The 24,200-nt window shown below is 42.5% G+C and overlaps 2 protein-coding genes across 5 annotated transcripts in view; one reads left to right on the top strand and one right to left on the bottom strand.

Moving 5' to 3' along the window:
• Window positions 1-19,100, top strand: part of atrx (ATRX chromatin remodeler) — a 36,710-nt gene extending 17,610 nt beyond the window's left edge. For all 4 annotated transcript variants that reach the window (XM_005719759.1, XM_005719761.1, XM_005719760.2 and 1 more), the window contains exons 22-34: window positions 1,378-1,508; window positions 1,772-1,866; window positions 1,989-2,128; window positions 3,849-3,999; window positions 4,084-4,184; window positions 4,966-5,074; window positions 5,220-5,397; window positions 6,826-7,017; window positions 14,487-14,636; window positions 16,258-16,374; window positions 17,518-17,613; window positions 17,695-17,823; window positions 18,330-19,100. In XM_005719759.1, coding sequence (XP_005719816.1) covers window positions 1,378-1,508; window positions 1,772-1,866; window positions 1,989-2,128; window positions 3,849-3,999; window positions 4,084-4,184; window positions 4,966-5,074; window positions 5,220-5,397; window positions 6,826-7,017; window positions 14,487-14,636; window positions 16,258-16,374; window positions 17,518-17,613; window positions 17,695-17,823; window positions 18,330-18,554 — 1,814 coding nt within the window. In that variant the 3' untranslated portion in view covers window positions 18,555-19,100. The remainder of the gene's footprint in view (window positions 1-1,377; window positions 1,509-1,771; window positions 1,867-1,988; window positions 2,129-3,848; window positions 4,000-4,083; window positions 4,185-4,965; window positions 5,075-5,219; window positions 5,398-6,825; window positions 7,018-14,486; window positions 14,637-16,257; window positions 16,375-17,517; window positions 17,614-17,694; window positions 17,824-18,329) is intronic.
• A 3,415-nt stretch (window positions 19,101-22,515) lies between these two features.
• fgf16 (fibroblast growth factor 16) overlaps window positions 22,516-24,200 on the bottom strand; it is a 4,816-nt gene continuing 3,131 nt past the window's right edge. The window contains exon 3 of the mRNA XM_005719758.2: window positions 22,516-23,376. Within this exon, the coding sequence (XP_005719815.1) occupies window positions 23,131-23,376 (246 nt within the window). The 3' untranslated portion in view covers window positions 22,516-23,130. The remainder of the gene's footprint in view (window positions 23,377-24,200) is intronic.

Below are 24,200 nucleotides of genomic sequence, written 5' to 3'. Positions count from 1 at the left end.
GCCCATGAATTTGGACATGTCCAGAGTATAATCGCAGCCTTTGCGGTTAGAAAATTGCACTTGATCATGTCGCGATATTATCGCAAATGCGATATATCGTTCAGCCCTACTAAGGAGCTTGGAAAGAAAAGTGTCTGGACTTCTTTAGGTTGCTTGAAGACGTTTCACCTCTCATCCGAGAAGCTTCTTCAGTTCCTGGAACTGAAGAAGCTTCTCGGATGAGAGGTGAAATGTCTTCAAGCAACCTAAAGAAGTCCAGACGCTTTTCTTTCCAAGCTTCTTAGACTATGATGACCTGGATGACTGAGAACCTTCACAGACCTTTTGCTTTGTTGTTTTTTCAGTGTTGTGTGTAGGTTTAAAATTGAGTTGAATCCTTTTTAAGATGAGTTGGGATTGCTTAGAGCTTGTTCACTATGGAAAAAAACAAAACAACCTCTGAGTACCAATTAAATATTTTGCTATATCCCCCTCTGACACTCCGGCCAGCATTAATCTGTATTAACTGTCAAATTACTGTTTACCTCAGCTGTGTGAAGCTTCCATATCTGTTTACTGTGGAGGAGTCCAAAACTGGTTAGTCAAAGCTCATTTGTTGTTATGGCTGGCTAGTTGTGAGCAGTTCATTTACTGGGGAGAAATGCATGTTTAATCTGCTGACAGTAACAAACTGTTTAATTATTCCGACTAAAAGACTTATGCACGTTTTAGACAGTGGAGTTGAGGCACGGGGTGTGGAAGGAAGATGATGAATTGGATACAAGGGAGAGAGGGAGTAGTGGTGGAAAAGGTAGAGGAAGATGTGAAAAAAGAAGCGAATGATAATGCTGAGGTTTCAGAAGGAGGGATAAGATCCAAGGAAGAGGCGGTACAGTGTCAGTGCAGATGGGAGATTTTGAACCACCATGGACTGCCACTCTTACTTCTCCTGCCATTCAGCCCTGTGTGGTTACAGCTTAAAGGCTTAATACTGACAAAGGTGTGAATTGTGTTTCTAACAATCTCTCATGACCAAAATATATTTTTTTTATTATTAAAAAAAAGAGTTTATTTATTTATTGTTTTACATTGTTTGATGATGGGCTGTGAAAACATGTAAATTTAAAGCTCTTAATGGATCATATGTAGTTTGAAAGAGTGGTTTGTGATCCTTAAAATGAAAACTAAATTATGATTGGTGTTCTCAGAAATTTCTTAGTTAAGTTTAGCTGTCTGTCAGTTTGTCAGGTTTCCTCTTTTTGAAAGATTACAGAGAGTTAAACTCAGTTGCTCCTGTTCTTATCGTCTGTATGTATAAAAGGTTTAAGAGCATGCTGTCAGGTACGTAATGCAAACACACATCCATCTTCTCCCTCATATTCTTTCCCTTGCATGCAGGTGTGGGGAATGCTGTGGAGGGGAGCCGGGGCCGCGCGGGGACCAAACTCTTCCAGGATTTCCAGATGCTCAGCAGAATCTGGACCCATCCCTGGTGCCTTCAGCTGGACTACATCAGTAAAGAAAACAGGGTAGGGCTGGGGAAGACGAGACTAAACCACAGCAAACACTGACTGAAAAACTAGAAATACATTCCCACAAATTGCGCACACTGTAGCAAAACAATAGAAACACATTGCTGACAGGTCACGCTTCGAGCAAGAACACCACATACTGCTACTGAAGCAAAACTTTTCCCCTTATGCATCGTTTCTGCTGCCCAAGATCGAGCCCTGCGTACAGCTGACCTGCATTGCTGCACAGTTGAATCTCACACAAGTGTACTTTCCCGCAGGGTTTCTTTGACGAGGACAGCATGGACGACTTCATCGCTTCAGAAACAGAAGAATCCTCAATGAGTCTGACCTCCGAAGATGAGAAGATCAAAAAGTAAAGTCATGTTTGTTTGTTATTTATTTACTTCTTTATACAGATATGACATAATTAAACTGCTTTTCTACTCGGCATCTTACTCTTGCTAACCCAGTCTCGCTGTGCCTCCTGGCTAATAGGAAAAAGAAGCAGGGAAAAGGGAAAAAGAAGGGATCTGACGATTCGGACAGTGATGATGTTGAGGTCATCAAAGAGTGGAACACCAGCTCTCGTGGCAGGAACGGCGAGGGCCGAAACAGAGCGGAGCCTGTAGAGGAACGTGAGTGTGCAATAACACACAGAGGGGACTACGATTGGTTGGCTGGGTTTAAGAGGGTCATGAACTGTACTGCATGGTTGGAAATCTATATAACATTCAGGCTCTGATTCAGTCCTTCCTACTCTCTAAGTAATTAGTTAGTGAGAGGGGAATCTGTTTTATCAGAACTGACCTCAGGGAACCAAGCACACTACCTGCTTGTCCGAGCCTAGGTTAAAAAAAAAAAAGGGGGGGGGGGTGTAAAAAGCCCCTATTGCAGCCTTATTTTAGGCTCCGAGCTGATCCATTTGCCCTTGTCCTTATTCATTCCCACATACTGAGGAATGATGATTATATTGTGATATCCTTCTGTTTTATTTAGAAATTAGGAGGCTTCACATCCAGCTGCTGCTACAGGCAGAAGCTGTTGATGAGTGCGCCTCTCAGTATAAACAAATATGAAATGCACGCATTTCCATCCCATTCTCATGAACCCAATGTCTCCATAGATGTTTTGACTTCTCACTTTAATCCAGGATGATTTGATTCAAAGTCTTTAAACACATTTTTAGCTATAATGTGAGAATTGTTATGCCTATTAAGAAAAAAAAAATCAATACGCTAATTAAGCAAAAGTTTTAATTAAAGGCCTAATAGAATGACATGGAAAAAGTGATGACCTTTTATACCTAAAGGGTCACACCTGAAAATACCTGGATTTAAACTGGAACTTTACTGGTTGGTAGGGATGAGCAGCTACTTGTGGGTTTGAGTGAGTCTAAAATCTTCTGTTTCCTTTAAAGTCAAAGATTGATGGAGATACAGTATATGGATCAAAGTACAGAGCCATCTATACATCACACCTACTGTAGATGCTCGGTCATAGAAACCTGTGAAATGAGGCAGTTTCTGTGCTGAGGTTAATGCCAGAGGAGTTTTGGAACTCTACAGGTTTTAAGTGCGAGTCTTGGCGACTTCTGTGTGGCTCAGCGCTCGGTGACCCGGCTCTGTAGCATTTTGTGGTCTGCTGCTTTGTGGATGACTTGCTGTGGTTCCTAAACACTTCCACTTTGCAGTAACACCACTTATAGCTAATCGTGGAAAATGGGGGGGGAATCATGTTGCGTTGGTGGCATCCTATTACAGTACCACGTTCTTCAGAAGGACTTGTTCTTTCATAAATGTTGGTAAAGGCAGACTGCATGGTTAAGTGCTTGATTTTGTACACATGTGTGGGACTGGCCGTGACTCCAAAGGTACACTATATCATGCACCAGCAGTTGTACTGCATAATACTGAGAGAGCTGTTTAAATGTAGCAGTAACTGTCATGTAATGGAAGATGGTCTGGGACAAAATTATGACAGTGCCAGAAATGTTAGGATGATCATCTACTACCCAGGTCCACTAATCACTTAGTCAAAATGTATCAAATCAAAATGATCAGCATGCTATTGGCATCATTGTGTTATGCAAAAAAAGCAATTTTGCATATGCAGATCTAGCAGTGGCAGTAGAAGCTTGAGTTTGGAATCACTAATAGTATCCACGTATTAAGTGCTTGGTTGAGTTTACAGACATATTAAAACTAAATAAAAAGAATAATTTTCACACACTTAACTGCTGTAACACAATAGACAACCATGTAATAGTGGGCCTCAGCTTTGGAAACTCAGTGTCTGTTACAGGCTTGTTGTTGTCAGATGCATGTAGGCTAATCTGTAACTCTGTATTATAAACAGCTCGGCCCTCTGGCTCTGCACCAGGAAGTCCCACTGCTGACTGGCACAAGGAGTTTGTCACGGAGGCTGACGCTGAGATCCTGGAGCACTCAGGGAAGATAATGCTGCTTTTTGAGATCCTGCGCATGGCTGAGGAAGTAGACGACAAAGTGTAAGTGTGTTTGTACTGTGTGCAAGCGTAGCCTTTGTCAGTTTGCAGTGTCATTGCAAGGTGTGTCTCTGTGTTTGTCTTTAGGTTGGTGTTCAGTCAGTCTCTCATCTCTCTGGATCTGATTGAGGATTTCTTAGAGTTGGCTTGCAGAGCTAAAGATGAAGAGAAAATTTCTCCATACAAAGGTATGTTTTGGGCATTTTTACATAGCATTACACTATGCAAAAATGAACCTATGCCCTGTTACTGACTTGCTAGACTTAGCCAAGCACTGTTTTAGTATTATAAGCGAGTTGAGATTGGCAAGCTTCATTTTGTCCCAAGATTCATTTTTGTGGTTTTACACTGCGCTTTTTAAAGTGACGTGTGTGTGTGTGTGTGTGTGTGTGAGTGAGTGTATGTGTGTATGAGAGAAACTGTGTTAAAAATTTTTAACATGAGCCTTGGATAAAGATGAAGCATTTTCATAGAAATGCAGGTTTTCGACTCATAAGTCAACCCACATGCAGCATGTATTCTTACATGTGTACTGGTGTGCTTATTACTCTTAAACACACACCAACATACACACATTGCCGCTGGTGTAAGGTCATGTTCCTAATTAAACTTCAGCAGCTGTTTTTGCTTTCATTTTGAAAATGATTAGACCTTGACTTTTTATTCGACAAAAAATGTTTGCTCAAGGGTTTGTAATTTGTAATGAAAAGATCACAGTGCCGTAATTGGAAACATGCTGAAATGTTGGTTATGAAGGCTGGTGGGAGGGGTTGGTTTGGCCATCTTGAAGGCTAAACATGGCTGGCCTCTAACCAACACAGCCATCTATCTGCTGCCTGTTAATACCAAAACTAAGTCTCTTTGACAAGCAAAAGGCAGCACTGACGCAGATACATGTGCTTTTGAAGTTTCTGTTGAACGTAGACGGCAGATGGCAAATCAGATTTCGTTCCTCTCGTGTTTGTGAAGGTGAAGGCAAGTGGTTCAGGAACATTGACTACTATCGTCTGGACGGCTCTACCAATGCCACCACCAGGAAGAAGTGGGCCGAGGAGTTTAATGACACCAGTAACACAAGGTGACATCTTTGCTGTGTTTACAAAATGCAAAATGATGACAGCGACTTTGCAAAAAAAGAGCATGAGAATCTTAAAGCAACATTTTTGCACGTGACACAGGATATAATTGTGCTGTGTCTCCTTTTGTTCCATTTTCATACACAGAGGCCGTTTGTTTCTCATTTCTACAAGAGCTGGTTCACTTGGCATCAACCTGGTGGCAGCAAATCGGGTCATCATCTTCGATGCCTCCTGGAATCCATCCTATGACATCCAGAGTATCTTCAGGGTTTACCGCTTTGGGCAGCTTAAGACTGTCTTCGTCTACAGGTTGCTTGCCCAGGTGAAGTTTAATAAGAGTCAATACATTTGCAGGTAAACTAGCCACCAATAACCAGCAAGCAGGTAGTTGGTCTTTGTATATAGATTAAGACTTTCATGAGTATAAACAGTTTCATGCAAGATGCTCTGTATAAGTTTACAACATTTACCAGCAAAGCCAGCAAACGTTGAAAAGCCACAACAAAGTATAAGAATGGTTTAACCTCCTAAGACCCGAGCTCTTCCATGGCATGCATTTTTAATTTCTCTTTGATATTTGGGCATATTGGGACCTCATGAATGTAAAAACAAAGAATTGCCAGGTTTTTTGTTTTAACCTGATTTTTGTTTCTAAGAAAAATGAGAGCCACATATGAGGACATTCGTTTTAAATTTTGATAGAACAGTGTCATTAGAATGTCCTCATAAGTGGATATCAGGCCCTCGTAGAGAAACATTAGTGTTTTTAGGTACAGACAACCCAAAATGTCCACATATGTGGACGCCAGGTCCTAGAAGGTTAAGGTGACAACAATTAAGACTTGTGAAATTCAGCTAGAGATGAGCTGCTGTTGAATTTTTGGGACTAATATTGACTTTATATATAGATTTTGATAAATACATGGCTAATTAGGTGACTAATGCAGCATCGATGGGCTGGGAAGTTGTGGATTTGCTTTTTCTAAAGTCTAGCTAGTGTGTTGTGAGTGTAAAATAGCTTGAAGTGCTTACCTTTCAATCAGCCAAATGCTACGTGCTGACCGAAGAAATCTAGCATGCTAGTTAGTTTCCTGTGATGGCAAACGTATAAGCGATGTTGGCCGAATTTCCAGTATATTGGTCAGTTTTTACGTTTTTTTCTTTCAAACATTCTAAACAGACACATTTCTGTTACATTTCTTTTGTATACTTATTTATATTTACTTATACTTATTTACTGTTGCAGAGTGCCCTCTGGTGGACAAACTATGCAACATTGACACAAAACATTGCTGAAGGGCATTTCTCCCATCTCTTTAAATGAAGAGTTGGCAATTTTCATTTATTGACTATTAAAAATACAATAGAAAAGCAAATAAATCTGGTCAGTTAATATTTGCTATCAGGCGAAAATCGTTCGGTTTCTACTTCCAAATAACCAATTTGTGTTGAGCTGTTAGGCTAATACACCTCTTTGAGTATGGCAGACAATAGAATTGGATTCATGCTGGGCAAACTATTGATGACCTAAATCATCATTTTACCTCATTAGGAAATGCAGATGAACTGGTAATGAACTCACTAAACTGTACTTGGAATTCTTGCTGCATTGTCTTGATATTGATGCCTCTGTGTTCATCCAGTATAGGGTGGATGTGATGTGCCTGTGTAATTCTGATTGACTCCTGGGCCACTTGATGTTTTTTAAACCTCCGTTTTTTGTTCATCTCTTTTCATTCTCCCTTTTTAGGGCACAATGGAGGAGAAGATTTATGAGCGGCAGGTAACCAAACAGTCTCTGTCATTCCGGGTTGTGGACCAGCAGCAGATTGAGAGGCACTTTACGATGAACGAGCTGGCTGAACTCTACACCTTTGAGCCAGACTTGCTGGATGATCCCTCTGAAAAGAAGAGCAAGAAAGCCACACCCATGCTTCCTAAGGTAAAGATGCATATATTGTATGTATTTAGATCGAGAAGGTGGGCTTTCAGCAACCCTAACCCTAAGTTAAATTGACACTATAAATCAGACATGTAATTTGGCTTTGATGAATCATTGACTGAGAATTCATGCTTTTCTTTGAAGGAAATGTTGAAAACAGGCTGAAACCTATTAACAGTAGTAAAATAGCTTTTTTTTTTTCTCCTTCAGCAAACATGGCACAGGATGCTATTATAATTGCCAAGCTTGTTTTTTTTCCATACTTTCAGCGAGTAGCTTGTTCTTCCTTTTGAAGTTTTGCACTTCAGTGATAAACTGTTATTTAAACCCAATGCCAGCTTGTATCCTGCTTAGCCTCTTTCTGGGATCTTGGTATTTCTTCTCGTTTCCTTTCATAATCCTGCCCTCGCCTCTTCTTTTCTTCTAATGCAGGTGCAGTGTCACTATTTAGGCCCCCTGGGGTTTAATAAGAACACAGCCCTTACATGGACCATCCAGTCCAGCACAGCTGCACAGATCTGTCTGTTTACTGCTATTTACTAAATAGTCTTCCCATTGCAACACTCCTGCTGCCCTGCTATAAACCTGCACTCCTCTTTTTTTTCATTCATTCCTTGCTGCTTTTTACTTCTCTGTTGATCTTTGAATTACTTCCCTCCTTTCCCACTCATTCCCTTTTTTGAACTCTCTGGGTTTATTCAGATCTGTTTCTTAAGTGGTTTTACCTCTTTGTTTTGGTTTGACCCGGGTTACTCTGCAGAAACTTGTAAACAGACAGGTTTAAAAAAAACCACTGTATATACAGCTTGCATGCTCTTTCATTGGAGAAAAGTCCTTACAGTTCACCTTCATTGGAAATTGTTTTTGTTGTTTTTTTATTGACATTGACAGAATAATTTGCATTTGCCACTCTCTTGATGAGTATTATCAGGTAGGAGCAGTGTGAGAATCCCCTCAGTGAGCAGCTGCTATAATTTCTCCCACCACATATATTCCTCTAAACCCAGAGTAGCCTACTTAGAGCGCAGCAGAGCACAGTTGGAGATCTGAAGAGGAAAGATGTGTTCACTGAGCTGCGGCCTGTTAGATGTGTATGATCTTTAACGAGCCCAGTGACATTTATATGACACAGTATTAAAGACGGAGAAGCTGACAAGCTCTTATAAAGCCAACCTGTTTTTGGCCAAGGGGTTAACTATGATGTGGCAGCAGGACTGCAGTATTACGGAAGGAATTTGCCATCTGGAATGATGTGAAGATGAGTCAGACACCCTCCATCATTTTCAGCCAAGAACGAGAGAGCTTGTACTTTCTTTCCTCCATTTCTTCACACTGTGAAGTGCAGGGTTTTTTTTCCACGCAGAAAAGACTTGGGTCACAGAGAAGCTGATATTTAGCTCTTTTTCTGCAAAGCTTTGTTATGGATATTTATTTAACTTGACCTTACCTCAACCCTCATACTGTACCTATAGTTGCACTTTTACTCATGTTCCCACTCTCTCTTCCATCCACGCCATTTCTTTTCTCTGCCATCTTTGTGACCATCTGCTACTATGACTCGCCTCTCTACCTCCCAATGTTCAAAGTGAACTCAGTAAAGTTGTTTTTCTTTTTTCGCCCCCTGGCCTCCCCCTGCATGATGAAAGGTCATTATTTAAACCCCACTCTTAAAGATGGTTCTCTAGTCTTCAGAAAAACTAATTGGAGACAAAGGAAGCAGGCGTGCTTCCCGCTAATGACAAAGAAGGCCCTCTCAGCCCAGACATGAGATTTTTTGCTCTCCACCCATCTCTTTCTGAGACACTCTTGCCTACTTCCTGTTCATCACACACTTCCATCTGACATGCTACCACTTGTACTTAAAGTTATGTTGGTAGTCTTTGAACAATTTTTATAAAAGTCTCCAGCATCTCGTGCAGACGTGCTCTGCATTGTACGCTCTCGGCCCGGCTGGCATGCTCTCAGCAGGTCATGGCTACAGTGGTCATTAGGCTCTGCTAGGAACGCTGAAAGGCCGTGGGCAGGCTGTGCCTAAACTACAGTATAGACAGGAGCAGACTGGAGCTATAAAGCACACCATGCTTGTCTCATTAGAGGTAGGAAGTCACTTTTGACCTTGGAGGGGGGGGGAAATCTCCCTCAGATAGTCTTCAAGCATTACATGAATGATCGGTAGTTTACAGAGGTCCTTTGTGATGCTGTTGTTGTAAATTACCTGCCCTCAGTTAGGCCGATCTCTCCTTGGATAAACGGTTTCTTTTACTTCCCAGAGTGCTTTTTGCCTGCTTTTAGAAAACATGCCTGAGCTTGTACTGGATGTAGAGAGAGCACTAATTATAGTTACAGCAAGAAATTAAGTGGTTGCAGGTGGTGGTGGGGAGAATCAGAAGTCATCATCAGACCTCTGTTGCTATACTCTGATTGTTTGGGACCACCTTTAGAGACTCCGACTTATTTGTCTTTTCTATGATCAATCCTTCTCGGTATGATTTATATGCAGTAGGTGTTTGTACAGGAAATCATTTTGACTTTGCTTGTGGCATTGCCAGTCAATGGGCAGAATATTCATCTGTCATTAAAGGCTTGTATTGATAAAGTGACTCATTTGAGACTGATCAGTCATTCATAGAGTTGCACTTGTTTTCTCATCACCCCACAGCTTACAAATCACCGTGTGAAACAGCATAAAGTCTTTCTCTCTACTCCAGATTTTGAGACTGAAACTGTTTGACTGACCTGAGAGCTGTTTGATCGAAGTGCATTGGCATCTTTATTCTGACTGTAGCGAGACTTTGGAGCCAATGAATGAATCTGAAAAGAGCAGCAGTCTGCCTCTTCTCGTCTCCCACCCGTTTCTCACCTCAGGCTTGTTCAGAGACTGATTCCTATTTTTATATTCTCATCTCCCCCCTCTCAACCCTCCGCTCCAGCTGGCTGTCTCCTGTAGCGAACCCTTCACTGCTGCTAGCTGAGGCTTGTTTTTATTGGAATGTGGTATGTTTATTGTCTTTTTTTAGCCCTTTATGACATGCATGATTTTTGTTTCTTTGTTAATTGACTGACAGCTAGATAAACCCTCTGACTTGTGTTTAGGCCCCAGAGGGTGTAAAAACAACATGGTTTTAAGGGCAGGGGCGGCCTCCTGATGTCAGGTACAAGAGCAGCAGTTGAGCACATTTGTGCGAAGAGACTGTTTAGTGCAGGTTGGTAGAGTTGTGTGTCACTTATGTGCAGCTGGTGGGGAGAGAGAGTTTTGACTGGACTTAATGTTTAGGTATTAGAAATATCCCATACGTTCACATTCCTGCTGTTGCGATCCTGCTTTAGACCCCTTAGTTGCTATGGCCGATGCACCTGTGTGTCAAAAGCAGTTTGTGACACACACACACACACACACACACACACACACACACACACACACACACACACACACACACACGCCAGTGCATTAAAACCTCGTGCACAATTTGGGAATAGTTGTTGTAACTGAACAACTGAGAATTTCTTTTGCTCTGCTGCTTTCTTTTCTTGTCTAAGTGTTAAACCTTTTCCCTTTTCATCCTTCATATTTTACGGCTTGGTGGACGCTTACTATTGTGGCAATGACAGGTATAATAGAAACCTCATTGTCAACATATTAACTGATCACTTAGGAGTTTGGAAATGGAGTTAACATGCTTGAAAATGTTCAGAAAGTTGATAATGTGGCCAAAGAACTGCTGCCTGTTATGTAGGCGGCACTTTAATGGCATCATACCTCTTTACAGTTAAGCGCCACCTAAAATCTGTTTGTAAAGCATACGTAGGCTTCTGTGCCAAGTAGTAAAGTCTACATGAGGCCCACTTATATGGACTCCCAAGTTTTCATCTTTGTGATGTGTGAGGCAGCCACGTTTGAAAGCTCCTTTACATAATTTGTGAACTGTTGGCAGGAGAGCCTTTTTTATACATGTGCAAGCATTTGGTTTAAAGGATGCATGCCTTGGGAAAGGTTCTCATGCATTGGTAAATTTAGTGAAAGCCTTGTTTGGTAAGTAGACCATGCAGGTTCTAATGAAAGTACTGGTTCAGTTTGCATTTACAGAGGCTCTTCCTGTACTTGGATTTGAAACATCTGATTATCAGGATCTTCTTACGATTGAGCAGTTTGTGTCCTAACTGAGGAACGTCTAGAGGTCGCCTGCAGACATTACCTGCCACCTCCAGTGCTGCGTCTGAGCAAACACGCACCAAATGTCTCCCCTGTGCTTTTCTCAAAAGGGAGAAAACATTCAAATGGAGTTGAATTGGCTGATTTACCGCCCACTCTGAGCATCTGCCCACCCGCAGTCTTTTGCCTCAACCCCCCTGCAGTAAATTGATAGTCTTCCACATACAGCTCCATACAGATGACAATAGCATAGGTCAGGTTACCTACAGTCATTAGTGCCGCCTCAGGATACACGCACACATAGCACTAGGATGGGAGATGGACCGGACCACCCCAGAGCCACTGCTGGTAGGGATTACTTGGGTATCCCAGAATGCACCGTGTTCCAGTGGGAGCGCCTATACTGTCATTTGACCTGCAGCTCCACTGACCCGTTACTCGACCAGCAGTCAGAAAAACTCCTCTTTCATTCATTTGGATAAAAACACCTCACATTCTCTGCACGCTCAGATGGTAGCTTTGTTTTTTCTTCTTGCCACCTAAACCTTCGGGGTAATTTCAAAATTATGTTTCTGTTCAGCAAAGCAGTAATATTTCTTTTTAAGCAGAGAAAACAGGGTGTGTGTTGGTTTTAATTCTTTTAAGGACTGATGCAAAGCTGTCAGCAGTCGTTGTGTACCTTTTGCTATCTGCCCTTCAGGCAAGGCAGCAGCGAGATAAAAGCTTTACCACTAGACTCAGTTTGGTGTTTAAATCGGTAAAATGCTGCTGTTTGAGCCGTGCATGCTGCATCCCAAGTGTTTGTTGTGGCCTTGATTGTGACCTTTATTTGACCTCATGCGGACTTATTTTGGCAGAACAAACCATGATGGGTGTCTTTTATCCAAGTCAGACCAACGGGCTCTTCTGTGCTTTTATGTCCTAATTAGAGAGTAAAGCAGCAGTTGAATCGCTGCCTGTGCTGCTGCTCTGAAATGTCTGGTTGTTCAGGGGTGGCCTGGTTTTGTCCTGATTGAGTGTGATGGCTGGGAAACATAAACACATGTCAATGAGGAGCACAATTGGCTTCAGGATCCAAGTGTTGGAGGCTGTGGTGTGCAGGGTTGAGAAACACTGTGTCCCAGTCTGCTTCTACCTGTTTCAGCCACCTGTTTTTTACTCTCTGAAGTCAGGGAGGCTCTTGCATATTACCGCTCTTCTTCTTTTATTTTGAAATGGTTGCAATCCACTATTAATTTTATCGTTTGTTTCTGGGGGCTTTTTTTTTTTTTTTTTACCCTCCTTTTTCTTACTGCTAACTATATTGATGATTAATTTTGTTTGTGTCGTCTCACCCATTGTCACTGTTTAGCTTGAGAGCACGAAGAGCAAGGGAGGAGGGCCGAGCCCCTCTGAATTGGCTCGCGTGGAGCTGAAATGATGCAACTTCTGTATGACGTCTCCAGATTGCAAGGTTCCAGTTTAATGTAAAGCTAAGTTGAGACAAAGAAAAGCAAACATGCTGCACAGAGAGTAATTTAAACCATGTTTGTGTGAGCGAAGCCTGGCCCAACTCTTAATTTTTCACAGGTATTGTTTTCAATAACAGTGTAGCCATGGAAACCTCAAAACACATGTGCTGAAAAAATAAATGTATTTATCTTTTTATTTTGGTATCAGAACAGAATTTTCCACGTTTTCTTGAATTGTGCGTTCAGGTCACTGTTGGAGTTGTTTGACATTTGAGCGCGTGCTAATCTGCTTTAAGAGAAGATTTGATGCCTTAAATGTAGTGTTGGTGTTTTTTGAATTTTAGTAACTTAACTCATTCACTGCCAGCCATTGGCAGTGAATGAGTTAAACCCATTGACTCATTCACTGCAATTGACGGCTATAGACGTCAATGGCAGTGAATGAGTTAAGAGGTTTCTGCAAAAAAAGCAGATTCAAGGTGCTGTAGAGAAAAATTAGCATTGCATCTGGAACCTTTTCTGTTTTTAAGGGGCTAAAATGTTGGTTTAAAAAAATGATATTATTGACTGCTCAACGTGACATTTAACCATACGTTATTTTGTTTGTAGTCCTTTAACTCTTAATTCTCTCATGAAATGCGCATTGCTTTGGTAGTGTGTGTGTGTGTGTGTGTGTGCAACAGAATGAATCCACTTTGAGTGGGTCACAGTCAAAACAAGATGGCCAGGCTTCACTTGGGGTTGTCGCCTGTAGCCAGTCCTGTGAAGGTTGGGCTTAGCATGGTTTGCAGAGCCAACTCACAGCTTTGCACTGTTGTCTACAGGTTGTAGCTGTTTACTGTCACTAGGGGGCAGTGTCAAAAATCTGAGGGTTACTCTTTTGTTTGAGCTGCTGTTCTTTAAAACTTAGAATTTTAGTTTCAAATCACTTTTTCACATGCATAAAACTTCTGACCCTAATTGAACTCCATATAGCTGTTGCAGTTAAATCATAGATGACAAATATTCAGAGTCAAATGCATGACAAACAGAAAAAACACTAAATTGCATCGCGTTGCATCAGTTTGCAATGTCAATTTTGGTGTGTGCGCTCTTTTACTCAAAGGAACTGGTAGCTGGTAGCGTTACTGGCAACATAAATGCACATGCTAGTCATTTCCTCTATAAATGCTTCATGGCTTCTGTGTAAAAAGACCATGTACACTTTGTATGGATGATGGATCTGGTGTAGCCACTTTGATGAGTCCACATGCGTTTTGTTTTCCAGTTTAACCACGGGGTTAGGAGAAAAGAGTGTTCGTTTCCAAATTTAAAAAAAAAAAAAAAAGTCTTGTGAGCTGCTGGCCATATTTAATTGCAGACCAGGTCATCGGAATAACCGTAAGGAGTAAGGTGGATGATAATGTTGCTGAGTTTAAAGAAAAGTCTTGAAGATTGACCATTCAGGGACATCACAGGTCAGTGGATAAAGACAGAAGGATGGAGCTTATGGAAACTTTTGAATGTAACAAGTTAATTTCAAGTGAATGTTGAAAAACTGCCAATTAAGCAAAAATTTTATTTTATTTTATTTTTTTAAAAAGAGAGAGAGCTGTTTGGAGCTCTCAGAACATTTTTATTGAGAAACACATTGTTTTAATCCAGCAAATATGCACCTCTGTTCATGGGTATTCTTGCTGCATTCTTTGCACATCACATGAAATCCTCTGTAATTAAAAAAGGATTTGTACTTTGCGGTCTGAATATAGAGGAACCTTTAGTGCTCAAGAGGTCTGTGGCTCCTCCACAGTAATCTTTCCTTCCCCTCTAATGATGATGATTTCAAACCCACCGTGACCATATTTTTTTCTCATCTTTCCTTGATGTAGGATCCCTTTCTGGCTGAGATGCTGCAGAACAATAAGGACCAGATTGTGTGTTACCACGAGCACGACTCTCTGCTGGACCACAAGGAGGAGGAAGCCTTGAGCGAGGAGGACCGCAAGGCTGCTTGGGCTGAATATGAAGCAGAGAAAAAGGTAGGCGGCGAGCAGAAAACGCATGCATACAGACGCGCACCAGCAAATCCACCAGATCCGAAATCAAAGGGCCACGTGTACAGCACTTAGGCCTCGGGGCTGTCAGTCTCCAGAACATTGACATTAATGTGTGAGGTGAACCAGGGCCCCGCTTTTGTTTGTCAAGATGTGCGAGTTAGTGTTGGATCTGTATAATCCTCTCATCACTCAGAGTAAGCAGATGACAGAGGCTCCCCCTTGCTCTGCTGATGGTCATTTTGGCCCACCATCAGGCTAGTGAGCTGCTGTACAAATCGCCAAGGCTGTCTAAGCAGTGTCAGCGCTACTTACTGTAAGACCACAGAGGTTTAGGGACTCCTGTCCTCTTCACACACATAACTGTCCCCCCTCTTCCTTCACTCTGTTGTGGGGCAATTAGTGGGGTTTATTTTGAGATGTGTATATTGTAAGAGAACAAGAGCAGGTCTCCTCTACGCCCCTCGAGTAATCCTAGATTCTAATTCACACTAATGATTATTTTTCCAACACACTCTACCCTTCTTTGCCCTCTATGCCTTAAGCTGATTTTCCCTTGGAGCCTCTTCTGCTTTTCAAGAGAACAGAGGGTTCCCAGTCGCAGTAAAGAGAGGGGTCTGTTCCCATCACTTCGATCTGTCTTTCAGCAAAAGAGCAGAAATGGTCACAGTCATCATCAAGAGGTTGTTCGGTATCGTGTTGTACGCCCTGCTTTGCAGGAGAATCAACTGGAACGTAACCCAAGCTCTGCTAATGTCTTCACAACTTAAGGTTTGGCCTGGCGGCGGCTAGAGAGGGCTGCATGTATGAATATCACATTTGCAACTCAGGGAAATGGGAAAAACTGAGAATGCGATTGGGAGCCCAAAACGAAATTGAACCCAAGAGCCCTGGTTCTCACTGGGATGACTTCAGCTTGGTACAAAGCTTACCGAGGCTCATGCCATAAATTTAGATTTCAGATACTGAATTTTGGAAGCAAAGGCTAGATTTGGTTTCCGTCTGTGTGAAATCGTATGAAAGGCGCAGAGCATCGGAGGATGCTGCTAAAGTTAAAGAGGTGTGTGTGCGTAGATTAATGTGTGTTGAAAGTTTTGTACTGTTTAGGTTTGCACACCTGTCTCTGACCAGGTCCAAATATCCCTGCTGGCCCCCAACACACACACAAACACACAGACACCCCCCCCCCTTTGCATACCGGATGGCCAGATTACAGGGCACGGGAAAACCATCTGCAGCAGAGACTCAATTACATACAAACATCGGCATCCTGCTGGCCTTTGCTGGGACGAGACTGTTTACTTCAGGTCACTACTTTCACACACATATTTAATACTGCGGGAGCAGGCTGATGTTGGACAGCTTGTTGCTTTTGGAGTTATTTGTGTAGATATGAAAACTTCATGAAGACTCAACATGAAGTGAAGACCTCATCACATCAATGTGCGACTGAATATGACAGACAAAGTGGGCCGTCGTCTCTCGTCAGCCTCGCCGATTGTTTAGTTTTTCCCATCATGGCCTCAGTGGCTCTTAACACCTGCGTAATTAGCCTCTGCTTCCTCACTCCCTCCTCTGTCTCTTCCTCTTGTCTTTCATCTCTCAGGGTATGTCCATGAGGACCAACTACCAGACGGCATACGCTCACGCGGACATGAACAACCCCAGCTACTTCACCTACAACATTGGAGCTTTGCCCTCCATGACCAACCAGCAGCTGGAGGTAAGTAATGAGCTCCACATGTCACCACTGCTGCCTCACACCCGTCCCGCTCCTTCCCCCCGCAGCATGGCGACTCACATTCCTCAAACCCCACAGCTAATTGTGACAGCAGTCCTGGTAGCAGATCAGCCCAACTCTGCCCCACGCTGCTCAACGTCTGCAGCTATTAATGCACAACAACTGAACTGATGGAGGGAACAGAACTTTTTGTTTAAAATGTAAACTACTATACGCTGTCTTTATAAATTAAATAATCACATATGAGACATTATGTAAGCGGAAAGCAGTAGACTCTGCAAAGCAGGTTTTGGAGGTCAAAAGTGATTTTGCTGACACATGCTTTCATGTGCATCAGGTCATCCGATTAATGAAAATCTAATATTTAGACTACTTTTGGTTTTCACTGTTGTATTAGACGGTCGCAAACTTTATCTGTCTGCTGTGCGGTGCTGGGCACAGCTAATCAGTTACAGGTTTTTTTCCTTTTTTTTTGTTGGTTGTTGCTAAAAGTGGTGAGACTCAACATTACAGTAAATGTGCGGGCTGTAAATACAAATAATAAGCTAGAAGAATTTCTGTGGAGCTGCACAGATGGAGATGATTCACCTTTTGACGTTACGCATTTTGAAGATTACCATACATAGGGTACAATATCTGGGATCTTTTAAATGTTTTGTTCACTTTTACCATCTGTTTGGGAGAGTCCCTGCTTTTATTTTGAAGTTCTGCTGCTATTAGCCAACTAGCTCAGAGGTTTCCTGTCTTGTTTCCCCAAAGTCAGGCTGATCAGTCATAGTGGTGATATTATTTTGTGTGAATGTGTGAATAGAGGCACCTCTAGTGAATGTAGAGCGGCCTCTACATTCACTCTGTTATCCTGAGGTTGAAGAGGCTGTGTTGGTCTTTGCTGTGAGGTCTGCTCCTGAGCAGGTGGAGAACTGGTGCTATCATGGCTGAAAGGGTAGGACTAACACTAACTAACATTCTGGGGGAGTTGTGATGGATGAGAGAGGCTCACTGAAGAGGCAGCTGAATATATTGCTCTACTGTTGGTCACCAAGTACTCGACACAGTGAATACAAGCAAAGATCACCTGCCTTCGTCTCATGTGTATTCTCTCTGCCTTGTTTTGTTTTTGCTCAGGATCTCATAAACCAGGGCCGACAGAAAGTCATCGAGGCTACAAATGCTTTAAAGTCTTTATCACGGGAGTCGCTGGAAGATATAATCAGCAGAGTGGTGAGGTCTTTGAAATCACTTTCCAGTTACAGATCTGTAGGGATCACTGTATGTTTTAATGGCTGTTGCCTCTCACCACAGTGGAAAGAGAACCCAGCGCTTACGGAGAACCAGGTCCAGGCTGCCGCTCTGGGGCGACAGGCCACCGTGGAGCTAGAGCTTAAACGCAGGGAAGCGATCTACAGGGATGTCCTCAACAGGCAGCAGTCGGTAAGAGCCACTCTGTATACGAGACAGAACAGACAACTGAATGATGCCAACAAATCATCACAGTAGTTTAATTTCATTAGTTTATCTATGGTGGTTAAACAGGGTAATTTGTAAATTAATCCATTATGACCAAACAGTCAAAAGGCCAAAAACTGGCAATAATATCACTGTGCATCACAACATTTTGTGCTGAGAGGGCTATACTGGTTTACCTGCACCAGCCAAGAAAAAAGGTTAGCGTGGGAGTAGTATCTCTGTTTACTGTCTGTCTGTGAAAGCATGAGGCGGTTTGACCTCTTAAAAGCTCTGATTCAGCCTTGACTACAGCTCAGAGACACCACTATATGTGACCTCTGATGTCAGCTGTTGAGCTGGGTTTGAACAAGGACAAGGGACTGCCACCCTCACTTCTTCCTATAATTGTTGTCATTGTGTTAAACCGTGACAGGGCAAAGTGTACTTTTTACCTTTGAATTGTGTTAATTTTCAATGTCTGTGTGTTTCAGTTGATGATGTACGTGCAGAAGCTGATTACCAACAGGAAGGTGCAGGAGCAGCAGCTGGCCATGGCCAATCAGGCCAGCTACCTAAACCAGCTGGCCCTGCAGAATGGCATGATGGGAGCCGGCGGGCTCAGTCAGATGGACCTGCTCACTCTTTACCAGCAGCTCCACGGCCTCGGCGGCCATCAGGGTATGGGCAAAAATCCTGGCCCCTCCAAGGGCCTGTAGGTCCCCCCCCCCCCAAAAAGAAAAAAGAAGAAGCTCAAAACACACAGATGCAACGAGCCAGAGGGTCGGTGAGAGACTGAGACTGGACTGCTGTCCACTGGAGCCTCAAGTGAGAGAGACTCTCAGTGCTTTATTCTGTAACTCACTGAGAGGATGTAATGTATAAATGACTGTGTGAAATGTCTGTTAGGAGAGGGGGAAAAAAATGTATATACCGCCTTAATGTTATTCAAGTTCTATATCTTCATTTTTCATGTATTTAAAGTTTTACCCCCAATGCTTTAAGGCATTGTATTGATTTGCCCTTTTTAAAAAAAGGGTTTCCTTATTATTTCCAGCTCAGTTTTTTTATACGGTTTTAAATGCCTAACTATCTACACCTGAGTGGGACCAGTATTGTTGGTGACAGGACTCTGATGCAAAGCGCTACACGATGATGAACTCCAGTAGATTCCTCCACCTTTATCTAGCAAAGCAGACAGCTGTTGGTGCTGCAAGTCCTGCTTTTTATTTCTTTCTTTCTTTTTGGAAGATGGGAGAAACTGATAAAAGGGGGGAGGGGGGGGGTACTGGGGGAAAAAAATATGGCCTTATTGATTTGCTAAAAAAACAAAACAAAAAAAGCTCTGTAAAGATTTGAGGTTTGTTGAGAATCTTTTCTATTATGCTTTTAAGTGTTTACATTAGTTGTCGCTGAACATGGTAACGGAATGCTTGTGTTGTTCAGAAACTGCCTGCCAGTTCCTATGACCCTTTTGTAACGTCACCCTCATTGTCACGTGTCGTCTAGCATAGCACCGTGCGTCTCGTTCATTACGTTCCACTTGTGTTGATCCCCGAGCCTGGGTGAGAGGCCGGGTCTCGCAAAGCGGAGGCGGTTCAGCCAGGTGTCACAGAGGGCCCAGAACTTTTACCTTTCAGCATCTTTCAGCGTTTGAAATATGCGTTTCCAGATGGGATTGACAGAGTAAAGGCTGGAAATCTTATTATACCTGGCTGATTTGTGTCCTCTGCTTTGTGAGAAATGTTCTCCTGGACACTGTAGTCTCACCAGGCAGGCCCCCAGACTACTTGTATTCTACTTTGGCACATTCATGCTTCTAAATGCTTAAACTGGTGTAGCTGTTGAACATGAGGAATATGAACGTTTCTCACGGAGAGACGACTTGCCGTCTCCGATTGACTCCTGTGTTTGCACAAGGTGTATTTCATAAATGTAGAAAACGTTTTTTGCCCTTGTCTAAGAATGTTCTTACGTTAGCGAATACACCAACATGATTTGCCATGAATCTGATCTGCTATTATCTTGATAAGTATTTAATATAACATTTAATAAAGTGACCAAAAGTATAACCGGTGCATGTGTTGGAGTCTTTTTTTATTTTTTATTTTTTATTAAAGGGATTGAAGTACTTGCCACTGATTCACCTCGCTGAGTTTACAAAGAGGAATGCTGGTTGCACATTTGTTCTCTCTGATTAGCTCCACCTTGATGATCGTTGCATGTTATGCCTTATTAGACAGGAGAGTTTGGGTGGAGACTGATGGGGAATAATACACAGGAAACAAATGCACAACTAATAGGCAGGAAATGGTTTTGATTGCATTTTTGTGAACCGTGCATATTTGCTTTCTTGCCAAGTGTTACAGAATTGTTACCACTTACATTTGTCTTTGTTGGAGTACTGTGCAAAAAGTCCCGAGCCACCTGCCATTTCTTTATATTTGGTTTGGAAATGTGTAAAAGAGATAAAGAAAAATGAGGCAAAGCAGTTTGTACAGTTCTAACAAGGTTTATTTAACAAGGTGTGTTTGTTATAAACACCTTTATTCATTAACACAGCCTGACCACTCTCAGGCAGTTTTCTTGTATATTCTTTAAGTCATTTTCAGGAATAGTTCTCCAGGCTGCTTGAAGGACATTCAAAGCTCCTCTTTTACTGCTGGCTGCCTTTTGTTCCCTTCTCTGCAAAGTGAGACCAAACTACTTCAATAATGTTGAGGTCCGGGCTCTGGGGAGGCCAATCCATGACTGATAGTGTTTCACTGTTTTGTAATCCGGGTCTGCTTGACAATGCAGCCCCAAACCATGACAAAGCCTCCACTGTGGAGACACTCGTGGTTGTTCTTTCATACATATTGACAACAATTTGAACTAACCATTTCAAATTTGAATTCATCTTTCCATAAAAATCAGCTGCCACTGGTTTTCAGTCAATCTTAAGAACGGCTTCAAATGGGGGGGGGGGGGGAAGCCAATAATACGCCAAAGAAGAACTTTAAAAGACCTTCAGAAAACCTGGAGAACTATTACTCAAGACCAGAGAAAAATACAAAGTGGTCTGGCTCCTTGAACTGAGGTGTGGCTCAAGACTTTTGCACAGTAGTGTAAATCTGAAGCTACAGTCAGCAGCTACTTACTTTATAGTGTTTTTGCTATGATAACCTAAAGGTGATGGTGGGGCTATTGGGTTGAATATGGTGTATGACGTCAACTTACTACGAGGCAAACTTTCAGGCTTTATGCTAAACTAAATGAACTGCCTCCTGGCTTCAGCTTCCTATTTATGACAGATATGAGAGCGGTATTCGTTTTCTTAACTTATTCTTGGCAAGAGAGCAAATCATTTCCCAAAATTTACGGCTATTCCTTTAACAGCTGGGACGCTGATTCATCCTGATGCAGCGTCCCTGTATTTCACACCCACAGCAAAGTGCCTTTTGTCCCACTCTCTTCTCCCTTCAATCTTTCATCTATTTTTCCCCTCTGCTGGTATTGTTTTCATTTCTCAGCCTGCCAGGGTTTTCCCCCTGCATGTCTTTGACTTTTCCATTCCCTCCCCCCCAGGGGAGCTTGCTCTCCCAGCTTACAGATATCTGCCAGTGGAGAAACATTACAACTATTGCAGATGTTGAAATGTTGATCCCATCCTCACTTAACTTCAGAACCACCACTCCAGGTCTGCAGCACATCCCTGCTGGTTCTCTGCGCACCGCATGCAGCTGTTTCTGTCCGTTGAAAAGACCCGCTGTAGGGCCAGACCGTGAGGCCCCTGCAGTGAACGACCAATCACTGCTCTTAATCCACGCTGATGTGTAAAGCCAATTATGGATCCGGTTGCATAAGGAATCTGATTTTGTATGGTGGATGTAGGCTGGCTAAGACCTCATGGAGACAGAGCCTGTGCACATTACTTGATAATGTAACCCTTCACTTGGTAAGGGGTTTACGAGGGCAAATTGGTATGGGAAAGAATCTGACATTTTTTTTTAACATTGTATTCCTTCTCTCTTGGCATTAATGTCAGTGAAAATGTTAAAGTGATAGAAGCATCTAAAAGTGAAATATTTTGCCACAATAGGCTGAAATAACGGGAAAGACATGCAGGATTCACATATCTGGTTTTAATTGGTACAGACTTTAATGCAAGCAAAAATGGTCTCTCACAATGACGTCGCGATAGCAGGACAATTTTATTGTCACGTTTCATTGCAGTTCTTCATTTTTTGTTTGCCTTTTTTGGTGTCAATTCAGTAGAATCTGCAGTCCAGATAACTTCAAGTTCATTACAAAATAAAGTCTTTGCAATAAATAAATATATAGATTTACATTTATACTTTATATGTAGAAAATAAATATATTGTACATCTCATAAATAGGAACACCCATATGTACACCTCAGCTGCTTGCATTTTTAATAATGTTCCCCGATGCTCTGAACATTACAAGTCATCATCCTTAAAAAGAACACCCATTTCTTTAGTCTTCACAACCCCAGTCGGATGAAGTGTTTTTAGCCCGAGCTTAACTGCTTTTGTTTTTTGCATATTAAATTCCCATAGCTTTTTTGTGTTTGTTTGAATTTAATCTGATGTTTAAACTCAGACCAACCGAGCGTGACGCTGAGACTTGGGATGTGCAGTAAGTGCAGTTTGATTGATCCCAGAGTCGGAGACATTATTCCCATCCTTTGTCTTTTATTTGAAACAAAACTTGCTCGTAGCCAACTCAAAGACAATCTCGTCACATATCCCAAACTACCGCTTAACAAACATGTAGCACAAAGTTTGCACGTCTCTGCTGTATATGTGGAATGTGCTTTCCTTCCCTCTCCTTTACATTTAATGTTGCCATAACAGTGTGCACACTGTGACATCATGCAGGGATTTATGTCCTTAGCTCCTAAAAGTCACTTCTCATTGACTGTTCCTTGTCCCGGCCAAAACCATCAAGAGCGACCACTCCCATTTTGCCTCTTCGGTATCTACACATGAACCTCTGTTATGCATTTATAGAGAAAACATGGCACCTGATTTGATTTTCCTGATTCAGCCACAGCTGGGCAGTCATGAGGGCCTCCTTTGTCCATGATAACAGTGGTTTTATAAGAGAGTTTTATCTCCTCTCTGAAGTCCGCCGCAGATGATGCAAACGTGGTAACCTCAGGTGGGGGGTGAGGGTAAACAGTTCTGTACCAGGTCCAAAATATCCGCAATATCCCTCCCCCGCCCCCTCATTTTTGTCTTTTATCTCTGTTCCTTCAGAAATAACCAGCTCTCCCAGTGTAAGCACTGGTCACCTGTACTGGAATAAATCCCTGAATTCCTGAGGGATCTTTTCAATCTCCACCGGTCTGGGTAAGAAGTGGGTGAGCTTCTGGTGTTTTTTAGTCCTGCCGCCCTCCCTGGGCGAACCATCTTTGTTTAAAGCCACATAGTAGAAGCGCCCCGTGTCCGTGTGCCTGTACCGAGTTGAAGCATAGGTGTTGTACCAGTTCTCCTCAAACTGCTCCCTGAATACACATTCTTTTGTCAGCTTCTTCTGCAGGAGAGGAAACAACAGGTTTGAAAATGCAGAAAACATTTGCAAAAAAAAACATTCAAGACTGAGCTTCGCATGCAGATTCCTCTCCTCTTGATGCACCAGCTTATGTCTGTCATTAACTATTGTACACTGTGCACTTAGAAGTGGAAATGAACCAGTGGAAACTCATTTAGGCAGGTGCTCATTATGACAAAAGGAGCGAAGTCATTACGAGCGGATTTTCACTTTATGCTCCGCAGACTTGTTAACCTCTCGTTGTGCATGGAGAACTATTCCCCTCCCTGTGATGCAACGACAACGCCAAGCGGACGTCTTCCACCCCCACCTCTGAACCAAACATGCACACACACATATATACAGAGCAGCTTTCAAAGCCTCAGCCTTCACTGACAGAACAGCATGAGCGATGGCTGTGGGTTCAGCAGGTGAGAGCATGCTGGCTGGGTGATGGGTGGGAACAATAAGAGACATCAGTGTTTGAGCTGCTTTCCTGCCAAGACCAGTCAGCCTCTGCTGGTCTGTAAAGAGGGTCGAACCCTGTCAAGTAAAAGGTTTTCAGCGGAGGACCACTTCTGAATGTTTGCTTGCTCTTTTTCCTTTTTTGTGTTTTTTGGTAGAAAATACATCTACAGAACATGAAATATTTCTCATTCTCTGCCTTTAACACACTCAGAAGCATCTGTGCGAGACTGCCGTGTTTTATTCCAGAAGCAATTTTGTTGATTGGCTGTCAGGCTCTGCTTGGCTGCGGCTGTGTGGCGAAGCTGTTGTCTGTAAACACAGCCCAGAGGGCACATGACTGGGCCAGCTCCATCCTAATA

Source organism: Pundamilia nyererei, unplaced genomic scaffold (assembly GCF_000239375.1).
Source record: "Pundamilia nyererei isolate P.nyererei 1_Seehausen unplaced genomic scaffold, PunNye1.0 scaffold00001, whole genome shotgun sequence".
Taxonomy (NCBI): Eukaryota; Metazoa; Chordata; class Actinopteri; order Cichliformes; family Cichlidae; genus Pundamilia; species Pundamilia nyererei.
Note: the sequence above shows the minus strand (reverse complement) of the source record. Positions and strands in the feature narration are given on the sequence as shown.